A 19,504-nucleotide genomic window follows, 5' to 3' on the forward strand; every position below is an offset into this window, starting at 1 on the left:
CTGGGGATATAAAATGCAAAATATGCACTATGCACAATTTCTCCAATCACATCAACAGAAGCCTATAACTTCTTCCAGGTTGTCTGGGTGTCTTGGTGGCTTTCCTCACTCTTCTCCTTGTTGCACAGTCACTCAGTTTTTGAGAACTGTCTACTCCACACAGATTTACCATAGAGTGCCATACTGTTTGTATTTCTTCATAACGGATGTAAATAAAGTTCAAGACATATTCAGTGACTTGGAAATGTTCATGTATCCATCCCCTGACGTGTCTGAAGAAAACTAGTAATTAAACTGACTATTTACAGTTATTATAACAAGGGGGTGATTGCAACCCATCATCTTGGCTTTTATATTTTTACTTAATTTATATCAACTTGTAGAGATTTATTTTCAGTTTGAGTCTAAGGAAGCTAATTTTTGAAGTTTTTATATTGAGAAGCTTGATTTACTATTTGTATCTGAAATGCCATAAACAAATTAAAACGTGTGAAATACCAAGGGGCTGAATACTTTTGCAACCCACTGTATACAGAAAATTTTGAGAGTCCATGCGACTGTTCAGAATGGGAGGCTGGGTGGCGGGGTGGGGGAGAGATTGGATCCTCAGATTCCATCTATTTCATAACCATTACAGAAGAAGACACCCACTCCCACTTCTGGGTGGGAGACTTCTTGATTTTTAGCCTTTTTCACAGTGATTTGGGGACTGGAGTGGTTTGGAACTTGTTTTTACTTTCCGTTGCGCACACTCTGGGTGATTGACTTGAGTGACTTGAAAACCCGATTCACTTTCGTGAATGACTCATACAAACTCGAGTCACTAAAAGGAATCGAGTGTCCCATCACTGCCGAGCTCCCAGTGATTGACAGTGTATATCTCAAAATAACTGTCAGTCAAAACAGGATTCAGCCTTTCGACTGATCCTCCAATCATCATGCGGAAGCTCACCATCCACATCAGCTGAGGCCCGCCCACAGCTCCATTCAGCCCCAGAGACACTGACTGTCTGGGAGCGGGACAGAATCGTGGCATTTTTATCCAGTGACTGTCAAGTTTTGAGGCAATGAAAAAAACAGTTCCATGTAGTCCCATTGAAGTGAACGGACGCTCAGCTTCTACAGAGAAATGCACTGACCACAGACCGTATAAGAAAACAATTTATTGAAATCTATGACATTGATGCTACAGGAATGTATGAGAAGTTAAAAAAAATCGAGTCAGTCAATTTGTGGTTAGCTGATTCTGAACGAACTCGTCTTTGAGATGAAAGTGTTCTAACGCATTTGCAGTCAATGAAATCTTACACAACTGTACATATTTGACCATTTAATTTTTGACATTTTAGGAGAAGCTGAGCTTCCTTTCCAGTCTTAGAGAAATCGCCTGTGGGTGTGTAAGTGAGGCATTACTGTAAAACAGTTTGAGCTTCTGATATAGATGGAAAAGCGTGATATGAATGCAGTCCATTTACGGCACCAAATGGAACCAAACCCAACCAGATGTAAGAGCAGCTTTAAGAGTGAAAGGCTGTTCATGGTTTTATTGAACAGAGTGTAGGGACTGAGCAGCCATCAGTGTGTGTGTGTGTGTGTGTGTGTGTGTGTGTGTGTGTGTGTGTGTGTGTGTGTGTGTGTGTGTGTGTGTGTGTGTGTGTGTGTGTGTGTGTGTGTGTGTGTGTGTGTGAGAGAGCATCCTGAAATACATAAATTCCATGTGGTGCAAAGACGTCCATCTGTGCATATTTCCATGAGCAGAATACAGCTCAGATATTTATTAGTGTCTGCTCAGATATTGTCATTAGAACATTGTTAAATGTCAAAAATGACAGATGTTATTTTTATCATGAGATCACAACAATGAGTATGTGAGTGCACGCACAAGCGAAGCTCTTTCTTCAGTTCACTTCTTTCCAAATGATGAATCCACACCTTAGTTATGAATTCACTTCAGCTTAAATCACAGCTTTATCATTCACCATTGTGATACTTTATGCGGTTGTTTTTCTACGAAAAAAAGGAAGCCGTTTCAGACAACAATACTTGCAGACTCAAGGAAATGATGCAGGAAACGTTACTGTGAAGAACAGAATGAAACCATGCACAGTGTTTCACACCGTGTGTGATTGACATATTGTGTTCATAACCACTTAATTAACTTAACCCACATCGCCCCATTTTTGACAAACGTTTTGTTATGTTTGGGTGCCCACCTTGTTAACTGCAACACCATAGTATAAGTTTTATTGTGACTTTTCCTCAGTCATAAATTGCTTTTTTTTTATTGATTAAACCTGTATTGCAGTTTGTTTTTTTTTATTATTATTTGTGAGTTTGTTGTTGTTTGTGGTTTTACAGAATGAGAGGGAAGATGCATTTCTGGAGAAGGTCGAAACACGGCGAGAAAAAGCTGTCAAGAGAGAAAAATACCAGCCGGAGTGAAGTTGAAGAGACATATGGTAAAAAAAAAACAAAATGACACAAACATGTCATGTTTAGGTCAGATAAGGTTTTGGAGTGTGTCCTGGTGCTGTGAGTCACAGAGACAGTGTGTCTGCATTTGTGTGATTTCCTGGAACACGTTTCAGGCTTTCAGTGACTTCCTGGACTTGGCCATTAGCAGTGTATCTGTGTCAAATGAACAGTTATTGAAGGAAACCTGGATGCTAGCAAAGTTAAACAATGCCACCTCCAACAGTTTGGTCATGTGACACACTTTCTTTGTGCGTGATCTTTTACATGGGTGCCTCAGTGTTGAGTATCCCACCAACTGGAAAAGGCCAACTAGACAACAATATTTCATGCTTGGCACAGTAGATAGATGGTTACTTTCGAGAGGTGAGGATGGACTGGTTGTTTGCCTGGATGGTTGCTATCAAGGACCCAGTGCAGTTCTGTAGTGTGGTGAATACGACAGCGCATGACACCAGCACATGCTCCCACACCTGACATGAATGTTCTACGACCATCTCAGATGTGGCCAAGGCAAGAGAAGTGTGTTTTGCATTCTAGGAGTATTGTTCATAAAGTTTTGGATCATTTATGTCTGGAAATTGGTGCACCTCAAGCAATCTGTTCAACTGAAGGCCTAGGGTATTTTATTTTGTTTCATTTTATTTATCTTTATCTTATTATTTCAGCTTGTCACATCAATGCCTGTGTGAAAATGCACTTGTGCCAACTTTTTTGAAACACATAGCTGACATCAAATTCAGCATGAACACATAATTTAATAAAAAAAATGTACAGTTATGATTACATCATCAATGTTTGGGAGCCCCTGGAGTCAGTAACCCTTGCTTATTTATCCAATGCCTCGCAGACATGAATCTCTAAGCCATCAACCCCCAGTCTGCTTCATATGGTTTGATTCTCCTAATTCCATTACAAAGCCTCTCCTGTTGAAAGCTTCTGCAATCTCATCCATCTTACTGGTTGGCAACAACTGTGTCTAACTTTCATCTTGACATTTCAGCTTAATGTTCTATGTTACATTTGAGACAGACTCTGCCCTGGCTCCTCTGGGTATCCTGGTTCTTTGGAGTCAGTGAAGCCCTTTCCGACAGGTCGGCCAGTAGAGGCTACGAGAACAGATAGCCCATTTGCGAGCAGTTGCCCTGACCACGCTGTCACAAAGTTGCTACCGGCTGCAGCAGTGACTGTCCAATCCAACGTTAGAAAAGTTTTAGGATCCTTGTTACAGTAATACCACCACTAGATCTCCTGTGAGCACGTTGGTCTAAAAATGAGCTGTGGTCAGGTGCAGAACTAGTGTGTTCATATCACCCATCACCAGAATCCATTTGCAACTGAGGCCATCAGAAACCAAGCCAAAGTTCTGCCCTGTCTAGGGGGGGTGGAAATGCTCTCCATGTTGCAGTCCTCACCTCAGGGAGCTTTGGTGGTGGCCGCTGCCCGCTGTGCACACTGACAGTTTTGCCCTAATCCAACAGATATGCAGGTTAGGTGAATTGGAAACTTTATAATTGTCCACGTCTCCCTTGTAAAAGAGACATCGATCTCAGTGGGACTAACCTGGTTAAATAAAGGTTAAATTTAAAAATTTAAAGAGCCAGAAATTATTTCAGTTGTGTCCACTTCCTTGATACCATAGCACTGTGTACTCAACGTGCTGCTGTTTAAAGGGAAGGAAAAGTTCTATTCTGATTGGTTTTTATCTAGACTACAAAACACCCATGATTAATGAACACAGTAAATCCAACCCTTTCCCATACAGCAACCAGCTTTGTGCAGGTATTTTCTGCTGCATTAATCCAAAAAATGTGCTAGCACACATCCCAAATAGGCTTGAACTCTATGCACAAGTCCTTTTTGCGTACACCATCAAAATGAGGCCCTCAGACTTTTAGTCTGAGGGCCTCATCTTGATCTTACCAAACATCCTTAACCCCTTCCCAACATTTTTTTTCCCTGTTTCCATGTTCCTATTTCTCCTACCTCCCAGAAGGGCCATCTCCTCCTCACAGTCCAGACCTCGAGTCATCTTCTTCAAGGGTGGTCAGAGACAGTAAAGAAAATAAGGAGCCTTCTCCTAAAATCAAGAGGCGCCGGAGTGTCAAGATCAGCAGTATCACTCTGGAACCCGCTCAGTGGCAAAATGACGCATTGCACATCCTCACCTCGGCTCACGACTACCGTAGCATGAATGACTTCCTCATGAAGAAGGTTCACAGCACAAACACACTCTTCTTGTACATACAAACGTGGACTTGAGTATGTTTAGTGAGTAAACCTACTTGATGTATTTAAATAACAATATGGTATTAAAAAATTATTTTACTGATGGTGTAACTTTTGTTAAAAACAATTAAAACATGAATTAAATACACCCAGTTTAAATTAGTGCAATGTTTGGGTTCCATCGATGTGTGTTCCATCAACTACAGACAGTGGCTGACAGGCTATGTTGAGATGATGATGTCATACACAGATGTGGTGACTCCACAATACTGACCAGCTGTGGTTTGCGATATACCAAAAGGAAGCCAATAACAACTATTAATAGTATGTGTTACCATGCTGTAGTGTCCATGGGCATGAAGACAGTAATGGTAATGGCAGTCTGACATTTGACCACAACGTGTTTGACCCCAATGATTGATCTTTGGCAAATTTGACCAGAACCTACCTACATATGTATGCCAACTTTGATGCAGATCAGTGAGAAAAACATGACTTTTGTCCTTTGACACCAATTAGTTTGACCCCAGTGGTTGACCTTTGACAAACTTGAACCCACCCCCATGTGTGTGCCAGGTCTGGTGCAATTCAAAGTGGAAGAAAGACCTCATTTTTTACTTTTGACATCAGTTACCTTGACCCCAGTGATTGATTGACCTCTGGTAATTTCAACATCACCTGAGAAATTCCAGTACATACCTAAATATGACCGCCAGGTCTGGTTGACATACAGTAGGAGTGAAACATTATACTTTTGATCTTTGAGCCCAGTCACTTTGACCTTTGGCAACTTTGGGGTTGACATCTGTAGAGGTAATATTAGTTGGTAAAGATGATTCTTGCTGATGCACATTCGGCACAATGTACCAATGAATTTATAATTCCGTGAAATATTTGATATAATATGTTCATATGTATACGTGTGTTCATCCATATGAAAATCTTTACTTGAATGTATGTAGTCATGTGTTGGATATGTTTCACTCATTCCTTATTTTGGAAATGTACATTAATAAAATTTGATCTGTGCAGGGGTAAAGACAGTCGTAATAATTCTATACATAGTGAGATCAACAAAATTCCTTCAACCTGTTCCTTCTCAAACATTTATGACTGCAGATTGCTGACCTGGATTCTGAAGACAGTAAGAAGGACACAATGGTGGATGTTGTCTTCAAGAAAGCATTGAAGGAGTTTCGGATCAATATCTTCAACTCATATTCTACTGCCTTGGCTGTGAGCAATGTTTGGGTCTCTTCACCCCCACCCCTTTTGCTTTGTTTGGAAGTTGTTTTTCTAAAATAAAGCTGGCATTCCATACCATTGACCACTCTGTGGTACATTACTTTTTCCATGTCTTATCTTTCTTTTGCTCTTTTCTCCCAGATGGATGATGGGAAGAGTATCCGTTACAAGGATCTTTACGCCCTCTTTGAACACATCCTGGAGAAGACCATGCGTCTGGAGCAGCGGGATTGGAGCGAGTCACCTGTCAAGGTGTGGGTGAACACCTTCAAGGTCTTCCTGGATGAGTTTATGACAGAGTACAAGCCCATGGAGGGAACAGTTGGCCGGGTAAGATGGTTGAAGTCCAGATGGAAAGACACCCATCTGGGAAAATGAGTCCTGGTGCAAAGTTTAAAGTGTTTCAAATATAACACAGCAAATACTAAAAACTCTAAACTGCGAAAAATTTGTGACGATAATGGGCCTGATTTAGTAAGATCCCACATGAATTAACCCTAACCCATTGAACATTTACAAATCAAAAATTTCTGCGCCTTCAAAATGGTTTGTCACAGAAGATGTGCACTGATTGGCACAAGTCCAAGTTCAGCACCATTCACCTTAACCTGACAATTTTGCAGGGCTCTTCAACTCCAGTCCTGGAGGACCAGTGTCTTGCAACTTTTAAATGTGTCACTGCTTCAACCAGAGGTGGGAGTAAGTCGAGTCATTCTCAAGTCATCAATCTGCAAGTCCCAAGTCAAGTCTCAAGTCAGCTTCCAAACAATTGGTGGTCATTATGACTTGAGACTTGACTTGGGACTTTCTGATGCATGATTGAGAGTGACTTGATGGTGACTTACTCCCACCTCTGGCTTCAGCACACCTGAGTCAATTAATGAGGTCATTAGCAGCACTCTGTTGAACTTGACTGCATACTGAGGAGGTAATTCAGTCATTTGATTCAGGTGTGTTGGACCAGGGATACATCTAAAAGGTACAGGACACTGGCCCTGGAGGACTGAAGTTGAAGACCTGTGGTTTAGGGCTTCCGAAGCAGTCTAATGTCATATGTCTCAGTGATTACAGACCTGTGGCACTTACATCCATTCCTGCCAAATGTCTGGAGAGACTGGTTATCAAATACATTAAAGCTGCAATATCACCATTAATGGATCCATACCAATTTGCTTACAGAGAGAACCGCTCAACTAAGGATGCCATTGCTATGGTTCTGCACACATTATTGGAGCACGTGGAGCATAGGCACAGCTATGCACGGCTCCTCTTTGTGGACTACAGTTCGGCCTTTAATACTATCCAGCCGTTTAAGCTGCGGTCCAAACTCCATCAGCTGGGTCTCAATTCCATCCTGTGCAATTGGATTGTGGACTTTTTAACTAATCGCACACAGAATGTTAGAGTGGGGAAAAACATCTCCTCTGCCCTTGTTATTAACACTGGGGTCCCTCAAGGATGTGTTTTGAGTCCCCTGCTCTATACTCTGTTTACCCATGACTGCTGTGTCACCTCCCCGTTCAATCTCATTGTCAAATTTGCCGATGACACCACAGTGCTCGGACTTATCACCAATGACAATGAGACACACTACAGGTCTAAGGTGCAACATTTGGTGTCTTGGTGCAAGGACAACAATTTAGTGCTAAACACCAAAAAGACTAAAGAAATTGTTGTGGATTTTCGTAAGAAGGGGCATAATGGCCATCAACCTCTCTTCATTGGCACTGATGCGGTGGAGAGGGTTAGCAGTTTTAACTTCTTGGGTGTGACAGTGACGGATGACCTGTCCTGGGGCATTCACATTGCCTCAGTTGTGGGAAAGGCCCAACAACGCCTCTATTATCTGAGGAAGCTGAGGAGTGCCGTATCCCTAAAATTACGCATGTGGATGCTCCAGACGTAATTTCGTTGTTCTTTGTGGCAATGAAAATAAATGCTTGAATCTTGAATCAAATCCACATTCCCACAGCAGGATGCATTTCACCCCAGTATTAACATTCTATTCTCTTCACTGTCACATAATCATAGAGGACGTGACATGGAAAGAGTGTCATTTGTGTATATTTCATATGTCCACTGCTGCTGTCTGTTTTGTCCACGGAGCTGCCCATTGTCCTGACTATAAACTGTAGTGCTGACTGCTGTTGGCTCCCTTCGTGGTTGTGCACAGCGGCTGTGCTGGACAGAAATGCACAGGATTTTCTGCTTAAATTATAGAATTTAAGCAGAAAATCCTTAAATGTGACATTTCTTTCTATATATAGATATAGAAAGAAATGTCACATTTAATTTATTTAGGCAGTGGATGTTTTTATCTTAAAAATAGGCCAATATAAATTAAAGATTAATTGTGGGGTTTTCTGTGTTAAAGTAGATTACTTAGACCATTAGAGAATGAAAACAAAGAAATGCATACCCAAAACAGCTCACAGGGAACAACTTTGAATCAGGTTTATGTGTTTCTGAATTGATTGCGCAACGCTGGCTCAGTTAGCACCAAGTTTTTAAATGTGCTCAATTACAGATGCAAGCTCAGTCCTGGAAATCGTTTTTAGCCTTGATAAATTAAAGGCAAATCATGGCTATTTACATGTTCAATACCCACAATTTTGCACATTTAGGTGGACAAGTACGCTATTTTGCACATTGAAAGGACACAGTCCTCAGTGTGCACGTTAAAAAATCAGCTGCACCTTTCTCTTTCTTTTTTCTTTTTTTTTTTTTGTTTGTTTTTTGCTGCGGTGGTTCAGCATGTTTTTCTCTCTATTAAATAAGACCCAAATAGTATACGTTCTTAAGGGCCCCTTCACACATAGTGCGAATATGTATAACTCAGGGCAACTCCTGTCAGCTCATATGAGCGCACCACGAAACATCGCGCCAACGGGCAGGCGTGCACGATGTCGGTGCGATAGTTCGTACATTTGGGAACACTCTGCCAGTAGCTGCGCGAAGTATAACATCGCACAGCTGCTGTGAAAAATAAATAAATAAATATTTAATAAAAAAAATACATATTGATTTGATTTCCCGTGTGCACAATGATTTCATGCACACAGGAACACAGTGATAGCAGCAGTGCGATGTGTAACACGCAGTTGCTGTGAAAATAAAAAATACGTCACCCACGGGATTTGCACCCGCGCTTTCCAAAAGCTCTAATTGTCAGCCAGAAACTTTACCACTGAGCTACCATCACTGGCCTGTGAAAGGTGCAGGAAACTGCCTAATATCAGGAAGGACATGGATGTATTTAAAAAAAAAAATAAAACCACACAGCATATAAAAATATTGCATTATAATGAATCTCTCTTATCAAGCGCGCAATACAAATATGATCTGTTTGTTCCTCTGTAGATGACCCATGGTCACAGACGTACAGTCTTGAAATGACATGAATGAGATGCTGTTCGCTCATCTCATCATGTCCACATCTGCTGGCGCATGTCCAGCTGGTGCGCGCACGTGTCCTGACAGACACAAGTGTCTTGTGGACGGTGCACCACAGGACTGACACTGCATCATGTGGAACAGAGCTCACATGGGTAATGTGATAGTCAGATCGCCTGCTGCGTGTTATGATATCACGGTCTGTTTCAACCTGGGGGCAGCCTGTCAATGGGGGGCAGCCTGTCAAAAAACATATATCGCCACAGCGATATATGTTTTTATTTATGTCCACTTGATGACAGCAAGCAGACACACGTGCGTCACAGTGGGCAGTTGTTAGTCCATGTCCATCCAAACACAGTAGGTGTTGTCCAGCTGGGATGTCCACAACGACAGATCTCCACAGCCACTTCTGTCAGCGGCCACACCCCCTGTCAGTTCAGCGCACAGACCAAAGCCACACTCATGGGGCACTTAGACAAATTTGACTGCCAACACGACAGTGATTGTCTGCTGACTGTTGTCATGTTAATAGTGCAAATGGCCACACATTTTGTTCACCTGCCGTGAAAGGGTTCGATGGGCTCGCACAGCGCACACTCTGTCTTTCAGCCGCTGGTGTGCGCAAATATTTGTAGCAACAGGTGTACGAGGCGTTGGAAGCAGCTACAATTCTACACGTTTTGCATACGATTCCTGCTTCATGTGCACTTTATGCGCAAATCGACCAAATTTACATTATGTGTAAAGGGGCCTTAATGTACTGTATACTGTTGTTTTTTTCTATATGTGTACTTTAAATTTTGCACACTTAATAAAAAAGTTAGTTGTGTAACTAACCTTTTTTTTTCCATCTCCATTTTCAGGCTCCTAAAAGGGAACGCAAGAAGACAAGAAAAAAAGAGACTGACATTGTGAGTTCTAAATTCAAGTGAAAGTGAAAAAATTTTGACAACTAGAGCAATACCCCTTAGGGTGCATATCTGTACCAATGCCAGCGCATGTTCTTCTGAAGTAAAGGGGAAGTGTATGTTAAAATATACTTTGTCTCTGTAAAAATAACATATATATTTGAATCCTGTAGATCTGGATCTCAGTCCACTTCCAGACCAACTTGATCTCATCAATACATTTTCATTTTGTAAAGATATGTGCATTTATTTTTGCATTATTGTCAAAATGCAACTTTAATGGTAGTGATATAATCCAGAAAAAGGACTGTCATCAAAATTTGTTAGGTTTTCCTCATCACAAAAAAATCTATTTTACTTAGCAAAAATCAAAAGCGTCAGTCCTGCTGGCTGTGCATTTTCTTTTACAATTTCTCTGCTGCTCCCTGTAGGTAGAGGAACATAATGGTCATATCTTCAAGTCCACACAGTACAGCATCCCCACCTACTGCGAGTACTGCTCCTCCCTCATCTGGATGATGGACAGAGCCTGTGTCTGCAAATGTAAAGACAACCGAACATCCAAACAGAACCACACTTACTGTCAAAAACTGAACATCCACATAGAACAGAACGACACTTAGGCCTGGTTCACACGGCAGGATATTTAGGCCGATATCGGACCCGATCTTCTCCTTCCGACAATCTTAAGTACGCCCCGACAATTGTGATGACGCTAAAGATAATCTTATCAGATATTCCTGCCATGTGTGGTGTGTTCAGAGCACTCTGATCTGCTCGGAAGGATATCTGGAGCGCTCCACTCGCAAATCAGGGCTATTCAACATGTTGGATTTTTTTGGCCCGATATCGCAGCGTGTGTGGTGTCCTCCGACCACAAACGAGCACGCAGCCTGCAGAATGTGATGTGCATCCAATCAGAAAGCGATGTGATGGACACACGGAGCGGAAAATAAAATCAAAACAGCTGTTCTGACTTACCAGAAAGTCTGGTGGTCGCGCTGTCTCCACTCCCTTAAAGAACGCCTTTTCTTTTTCTTTTTGTATCATTTTTTTCCCCTCTGTTCTAAATAGTCCAAAAATATCTCCGTTTGTTTACTCTGAAGTCACGTTTAATCTCGAGAGATTTTGCGAGATTTCTTGTCAGAGCTGGGAATGTTCGTGTGTGAAATCTGTTCGTGTGTGGTGGTGTTGTTGTTGTTGTTGACCTGATGAAGTGCAAGCTGGCGCCGCTGTGTATGGTCCATCGTCTGCTTCGTCTGTTTTTACTGATATTTTTATGGAGTACTCTGTTTGTCACGTCTTTTGCCTCAGCGCAATATGTTTATGATACTGAAACGCTGCTAAATATCCGTGACGTGGTTGTTAGACATTCTTTCTTTGAGGGATATTCAAAGACGCCACCACCTCTCTTGGCGTCTCTGCTGGCATGCTTACGCCGGCTTGTCACAGCGTTTCCATGCAACAAGCGCCACAGGCGGCGTGGGAAAAGAGGTGGTTTCCACGTGAAAGTCAAGTCCTACCTGACTTCTGCAGATGAAAGTGCTCCCCGCTGCCCAGCCTCTGGATACTGTTTGGATTTACAAGTCCATATCAGCTACCGATGGCTCTTACAGACTGCTCCTGGGACCAGCTGCACACTTCCGCGTTGACGTTACACTAAGATCCAGAGATGGGGCAGTGTACCGGGGAATCTCCGCCCGCTCAGCCGCGCGGAGCAGCAAAACGAGCGCGCCATTTCCATACGAGGCGCGCTAGTGAATACTAGGTCCCTTTCCAACAAGACTTTTACATTAAGGATTTTATTTTAACACACAAGTTGGACCTACTTTTATTGAATGAGACCTGGGTAAAAGCTGGTGATAACAGTGCTTTTACTGAACTTCTCCCGGCTGGGTACTCATTCTTCAGTGCACCACGGCTCTTTGGACGCAGTGGGGTGTGGCCGCTCTCTTCAAGCAGAGCTTCAGCTGTCATTTAGTTCCAATACAGCACTATTCTAGTTTTGAATTACAATTATGTATAATTAACTTTGCCTCTCCTGTGCTTTGCGCTGTCATATACCGCCCCCCTAAATATAATAAGGATTTTATGACTGACTTTTCAGAGTTTTTATCAGATATAATGCCTAAATATGATAATATACTCATCTGTGGGGACTTTAACATACATGTTTGTTGTGCCTCAAATCAGTTGGGCAATGACTTCAAAAGCCTCTTGGACTCTTTTGGCCTATTACAATCAGTGCATGGCTCCACACATCAATTTGGTCATACACTAGATTTAGTTATTTCACATGGACTTTCCCTGGCCCTTAGTAATACAGCAGTTGCTCCTATCTCAGATCACCTTCCTATTATTTTTGAATTTACAGCTCCTGTCAATATCCCCAGGCCCTCCATACCAGCACGCTCCCGCCGCACCATTACCCCCTCGACTGTAGGGAACTTTTTTTTTGTAACTTTTTATTTATGGTATTTTTGTCACAATACGAACATTGAGGAAAAACAGAGAGGGGAAAAAAAACAAAACAAAAAAAAGAAAACTTGAGGTCATTAAGTAAATGCACATCACGATCAGTACATAACTGATTAACCTATGTTGTTGACTCTGTCATTCATGTAAACGGACCATTTTCCCCACCTTCTCTCTCCAATTTCTTTTTGTAGCCGTAAGGAATAGGTCATCTGCTTGAGTAGGTGTAAATGTTTTACAATGCCAACAATGTGCCCACAGTAGGGGTGTCTTTCTGAAGGCAGTATTTAGTGATTGCCTTCTTCCCTGCAGCCATCAGAATTTTTAGGAGATACTCATCATCTTTGTCCAATTCCTCAGAAAAATTACCTAAATACAGATAAAGATATGTCGCATCCACACTAAAACTCAAAACCTTAACAATAACTTCCGTCACCTCCCTCCAGTAAGTCTGGATGGGGGGGCACAACCAAAATATGTGGGCATGGTCCGCCATGTTTTCTCCACATTCTCTCCAGCAACCCAGCTGAGTGTCTGTTTGTTTGCTTTTTTGCTTAGGGGTTATAAAGAAGCGAATCAGATTCTTCCAGCAAAAGTCTCTCCACCCCAATGAATTAGTAGTAGTTGACTGTGTTATCCAAGCGTTCACCCATATGTCCTTTGTTATTACAATGTCCCGTTCTTTTTCCCAGCGTTGCTTCACATATTCTGTGGAGTCCTTCTTAAGAGATGTGACAGCATGGTACAGTTTACTTATCAGTCCTTTACTGCTCCTGCAGTTATATGCGTCAACAAATAACTGAACAACCTTAGACCATTCTTTCTGGTCAGAGTCCCTAACCTCTTTACAGAAATAATCAGAGATTTGTAAGTATGTGTAAAAATCCTGTCTCCTCAACCCATAGACCTTACATAAATGTTCAAAACTATGAGGTGTTCTGTCTTTAACTATTGTACATAGAGATGTGATACCACGATAAACCCATTGTTTGTATCTGAAATCATACAATGATGGCTTATAGTCAGGGTCATAAGCAGGCCAACTGAGTAGTTTTACCTCCCTCTGGAGCTGATAGCGTTGAACAATTTCAAACCATATCTTCAATGATAAGTTCACCCAGTCACTCTCTGTCTGTGGTCTTGCCTTATCCCTGTCAATACAACCTATTAATGATTGTAATGGGACATCTGTTAAAGATGTCTCTATGTCTTTCCATTTAGCTTTATAAGATGGGTTGCATAGACATACAAGTGGCCTTAGCTGAGTTGATATATAATAATCCTTTAAGGATGGGAGCGCCATGCCCCCTGCTCCCTTGATAACTGGAGTGTGGAAAACTTCACTCTTGGCCTCTTATTGTTCCATACAAATAATGAAAGGTGCCTATTCCATTCTCTGAATTGTTTTGTAGGAATGTGTATAGGAAGTGACAAAAAAGATAAAGTAATCTGGGCAAGATGTTCATCTTAACTGTTCTAATTCTATTGCCAAAGTCAAGGGGGAGGAGACTCCATCTATTAAGATCCTCATATATTTTTTTACTAACATTGTTATAATTACTTTGGAATAGCTGAGACAGATCTTTAGTCAAATATGCTCCTAAGTATTTAATTTGGGTAGAATGCCAGTTGAGCGTATATTTTTTTTTAAGTTCCTGTGTGGGAGCAAAATTAAATGTCATAACCTGTGTTTTATTTATGTTGAGAACATAACCTGAATAATTCCCATATGTTTCCAGCATGTCCATTAAAATAGGTAGGCCAGTGGCTGGTTCAGACAATGTGACAAGTACATCATCGGCATATAGACTTACTTTGTATTCCTCTCCTCCAATGGAGATATGGCCTGGGCCAAAGGCTCAATGAACAGGTTGAAGAGACTGGGGCTGGCAGGGCAGCCCTGTCTACATCCTTGCTCCAAGCTAATAGGATCTGAAAGACTGCCATTTACCTTAATTCTAGCTATAGGGGAGGAATAAAGTGCTTGAATACAACTGATAAATTTATTCCCAAAGCCAGATCTCTTCATTACTGAATAAAGTTCTATCCCACAGAGTCAAAGGCCATCTCTGCGTCTAAACTTAAAACAATGGCCTTTGACTGTGTTTTGTTGATATTTTCAATAATATGGAGGGATCTCCTAATATTATCCTGTGTTTGTCTATTTCTAATGAATCCGGTTTGTCCTCATCTGTTAGATCATACATTGCAGTTTCCATTCTCTTTGTTAAGATTGTTGCATAGAGCTTATAGTCAACATTTAACACACTGATTGGTCTATACCCTTTGCAATCCGTCCTATCCTTCCCTTCCTTAGGGATGACCGATATAAATGCCTCTCTCCAAGATGGAGGGGGAGGTCCGTCCTCTAATATGTAATTAAAGCATGTGTCAAGAAGGGGTACCAAATGTTCTTTCATGGTTTTGTACCATTCTGGAGGGAATCCATCCACTCCAGGTGACTTGTTATTATTCAGACTTGAGATGGCATCATTTATCTCGTCCCTTGTTACTGGTTGGGTTAGTTTTTCATTGATTTGTGTACCAATATTTGGGAGGTCTAGGGAATTTAGAAACTCGGTTATTGATTGCGTATCTGCCTGGTCCCTATTAGAGTAAAGAGATGTATAGTATTTCTCAAAGGATTTTTGTATGTCATCTAGATTTTTAGCAGTCTTATTTGTAACAGGGTCTTTTATCTTATGAATTGTATTTTTAGCCTGTTGCTTCTTTAGTCTCCAGGCTAGCAGCTTTGATGCTTTGGGGCCGGCCTCATAATATCTTTGTTTCATAAATCTGAGTTTTTTCTCCACCTCCTCACTAAGTATTTTGTCTATATCCTGCTTAATAAGTCTTATTTGTTTAATAATTGCATGATCTCTATTGGTAATATGGATTTGTTCAAGATTCTTTAATTTTTCTTCCAGGTCTGACAGTTGCATTGTTTTTATCTTTTTTGATAAGGCTGACCAAGCTATTATCTTGCCCCTCAAGACGGCCTTAAACGCATCCCATAGCATACTGGGATTTACAGTCCCGTTATCATTTTCCTGGAGATATAAATCTAGCTCTGTTTTCATCATTGACATAAAACAGGCATCATTTAACATACCAGAGTTTAACCTCCAAAGTCTTTTGCGCCTTTTACCTTCTAGATGCATTGTTATATGAATTCCTGCATGGTCAGAGAGAATTCTCTGGCCTATTTTACATTCTTTGATTCTATGCAGATCCTTTTTATACATAAACACATAGTCTAGTCTTGAGTGAGTTGCATGTCTCCCAGAGTAGAAAGTGTACCCAGGTTGTGAGCCATGTATTGCTCTCCACACATCATTCAGTCCCAGTTCTCTTAGAGCCTTATTAATTAGTTTTTCTGTGGGGTTCCTTTTCCTATTTCTATTAGTGGTATCTAAAGAGGGATTGAGTAGTACATTGAAGTCACCAGCACAAATGAGCGTTCCATATGTTTCTGTTGTAATCAGATCAAACACCTTTTTAAAAAATGATGTCTCACTCCCTGGAGGGGCATATATACTGTATTAAACAAAGTCACTTCTCGCTGGTCTATTTTGCATTTAACCAGGACAAACCTACCTTCTTTATCCCTTATTTCAGAAACAAATTCAAATTGGGTCGAGTTTGAAATTACTATTGCTACCCCCCTTTTCCTGCCATTTTTGTATGATGAAAAAAATGTATTTATAAAACCCAGCTTTTTAAATTTTTCATGTTTATCTGCAGACATATGGGTTTCCTGCCAAAACACTATATTTACTCTGTCCCTTTTAACCTTAGCAATCATCTTACTACATTTTATAGGATTATTAAGCACATTCACATTCCATGACAGTATTTTATAGTATTGATAATGCATTCATATTATCATTGATATCATGTGATTGTACACTCCAAGACCTCAAACAAGAAAAAGAAAAAGTAATAAGGGAACTATAACTATAATACAAACGAATGAACAAGACTTCCAACAACAAAGGTGACCGATCACCTTTAGGAAGAGGGAGGGAACTGCCACTAGGTGGGGTCCCTCGTCAAGCTGACGCAAAAACAAAAAAGATTTGTGGCTGTCTGTTGACGATGCATAGTATCAGCTATTCCAATATGACCAAGAAAGACGACTATTCAGGCGAGTGGTTCTCATCTTCTGGGGCGTCCTTCCTACGATATTCCTGTAGTCTCTCTCTCACCTGTTGCTGGTATTCTTCCCCTCTGCTACGAGGCTTGCAAATCACCTCCCAGGGTAGCAGCTTGGCCAGTATTTCCTCCGTGAAAACCTCCGCATTTTTCTCGCATGTGACCTTGCCCACGTTGAACCCACGTCTTCTCAGATCCTCTGCTGCTTGTGTCGCGTTGTAGTATGTGACTGAGCCGGTTTGCAAATGGACTCGCATTCTAGTCATTGGAGTCTGAAATCGTATCCCCTGTTCCTTCAGTGCTTTCTTAATAGGAGCATATTCCTTCCTCTTCTTTTGCACAGCTTCGGCATAGTCATGGTCAAAATACACTCGTTGGTTATCATGGCTAAGACCTTTCTTCCAAGCTGCGTGGAGGATTCTTTCTTTGACTGTAAACTGGAGGAAGCGAACCACCATTGACCGTGGTGGAGCATCAGCGGATGGTTTAGCCGCCAGTGCGCGGTGAGCGCGTTCTATCCCAAGGTCGCTGCCCCAATTAGGGTCAATGTCCTCACTGAGCTGCATCTTGATCATATTCACCACAAATGCTGTTGCAGAAGTACCCTCTGCGTCCTCTGGTATTCCATAAATTCTGGTGTTGTTTCGTCTCGCGTGCCCCTCCATCTCAGTCACTTTATCCTGCAGCGTTCGCTGGTTTTCCAACAGCTGAGTTAGCGTATCCTTAACAGCAATATCCCACCGTTCCGCATCCGCTATGCTATGCTCCATCTCTCCAACTCGTTCGGTAACATCTTCAATCTGACTTGTCACATCTTGAAGTTTTGTATGAATCTGTCAAGTATCATAGCCAGTAGTTCTAACTGTCCGAGAGTGTTATTTGACGCAATTAAGTCAGTTTTAAACCCACCCACCATATTGTCTGACATTTCGCAGGCTACATGTGAAAAATTTCTCAAGTTTTTTATAGAGAAAGTAGCCACTGTCAGACAGAATATTTTAAACTGTAACGGTTTTTAATAGCCTTTACACTTTACCTGAACCATCTGCTGTTTTTAATAGTTTTGAGCCGGTTACTCTGACACTTCTCACTGAGGTTGTCCAGAGCATTAAACCTAGTTACTGCTCATTGGACACTATTCCAGGAAAGGTTTTTAAAGAGGTTTTTAACACTGTGGGTCCGAGCTTGCTCTCTTATTTCAATAGCTGCCTCAGCTCCGGGACAGTTCCAGCCCATTTTAAACATGCTGTAGTTAGGCCTCTTCTTAAAAAGCCCAACCTAGATCCCTCAGTTTTACCTAATTTTAGACCAGTATCAAACTTATCGTTTTTATCTAAGCTTTTAGAAAAAGTTGTTTTTAATCAGTTGCAATCGTTTTTAGAACACAACTCTGTTTTAGATAAATTTCAGTCAGGTTTTAGATCTCGACATAGCACTGAGTCAGCTCTTTTAAAAGTGGTTGGAGTGGTTTCAGTCTTATTTGACCAACAGGACTTTCAGGGTGATGGTTAATGACCTCTCCTCCTCCACAGTTCCTCTGACCACTGGTGTGCCCCAGGGCAGTATCCTCAGACCGCTCTTGTTCTCTTTGTACATGCTTCCACTGAGTTCAGTCATCACTAAATACAATCTTCAGTTTCATTTTTATGCTGATGACCTTCAGATTTATATGCCAGTTGTGCCTAATAATACAAGTGCTTTGGACTCCATACATAACTCTTTTAAGGATATTAAGGACTGGCTGACTCAGAATTTTCTGCACCTTAATGAAGCCAAAACAGAGTGTATTCTGTTTGGAGCTAAAACTGACTCTGACCCAGATCTTGGCTCCCTGGCTCCTTATCGTAGGGCTGTGGTAAGGAACCTTGGTGTGCTGTTTGACGACTGTTTAAAATTTGAGAAACAAATTGACAGTATGGTAAGAGCCAGTTTTTTCCAAATCAAATCAAATCAATTTTATTTATATAGCGCCAAATCACAACAAACAGTCGCCCCAAGGCGCTTTATATAGTAAGGCAAAAGCCATACAATAATGACAGAAAAACCCCAATGGTCAAAACAACCCCCTGTGAGCAAGCACTTGGCGACAGTGGGAAGGAAAACTCCCTTTTAACAGGAAGAAACCTCCAGCAGAACCAGGCTCAGGGAGGGGCAGTCTTCTGCTGGGATTGGTTGGGGCTGAGGGGAGAGAATCAGGAAAAAGACATGCTGTGGAAGAGAACAGAGATCAATCACCAATGATTAAAAGCAGAGTGGTGGATACAGAGCAAAAAGAGGTGAATAAAAAGAAACACTGGGTGCATCATGGGAAACCCCCCAGCAGTCTAAGTCTGTAGCAGCATAACTAAGGGATGGGATCTTCCAACTGAGACTCTTGGCAAAGGTCAAACCCTTTCTAAGCCAAAAGGACTTTGAAAAGGCTATGCATGCTTTTATCAGCTCCCGGATTGACTATTGCAATGCACTTTATGTTGGTATCAGTCTAGGCTCCCTAAACCGACTCCAACTGGTCCAGAATGCTGCTGCTTGCCTGTTGACCAACACCAGGAAGCACAGCCACATCACTCCTGTACTTTACTCCCTGCACTGGCTTCCAGTCCGTTTTAGAGTTGATTTTAAACTGT

The 19,504-nt window shown here is 41.5% G+C and overlaps 1 protein-coding gene across 4 annotated transcripts in view; it reads left to right on the forward strand.

The window, feature by feature from the left end:
- Positions 1 to 19,504, forward strand: part of LOC117515396 (unconventional myosin-IXa-like) — a 261,979-nt gene that overhangs the window by 216,709 nt on the left and 25,766 nt on the right. For all 4 annotated transcript variants that reach the window (XM_034175936.1, XM_034175938.1, XM_034175939.1 and 1 more), the window contains 6 exons: positions 2,359 to 2,459; positions 4,466 to 4,686; positions 5,821 to 5,937; positions 6,088 to 6,276; positions 10,206 to 10,253; positions 10,682 to 10,793. In XM_034175936.1, the coding sequence (XP_034031827.1) occupies positions 2,359 to 2,459; positions 4,466 to 4,686; positions 5,821 to 5,937; positions 6,088 to 6,276; positions 10,206 to 10,253; positions 10,682 to 10,793 (788 nt within the window). The remainder of the gene's footprint in view (positions 1 to 2,358; positions 2,460 to 4,465; positions 4,687 to 5,820; positions 5,938 to 6,087; positions 6,277 to 10,205; positions 10,254 to 10,681; positions 10,794 to 19,504) is intronic.

Source organism: Thalassophryne amazonica, chromosome 8 (genome assembly GCF_902500255.1).
Source record: "Thalassophryne amazonica chromosome 8, fThaAma1.1, whole genome shotgun sequence".
Classification (NCBI taxonomy): Eukaryota; Metazoa; Chordata; class Actinopteri; order Batrachoidiformes; family Batrachoididae; genus Thalassophryne; species Thalassophryne amazonica.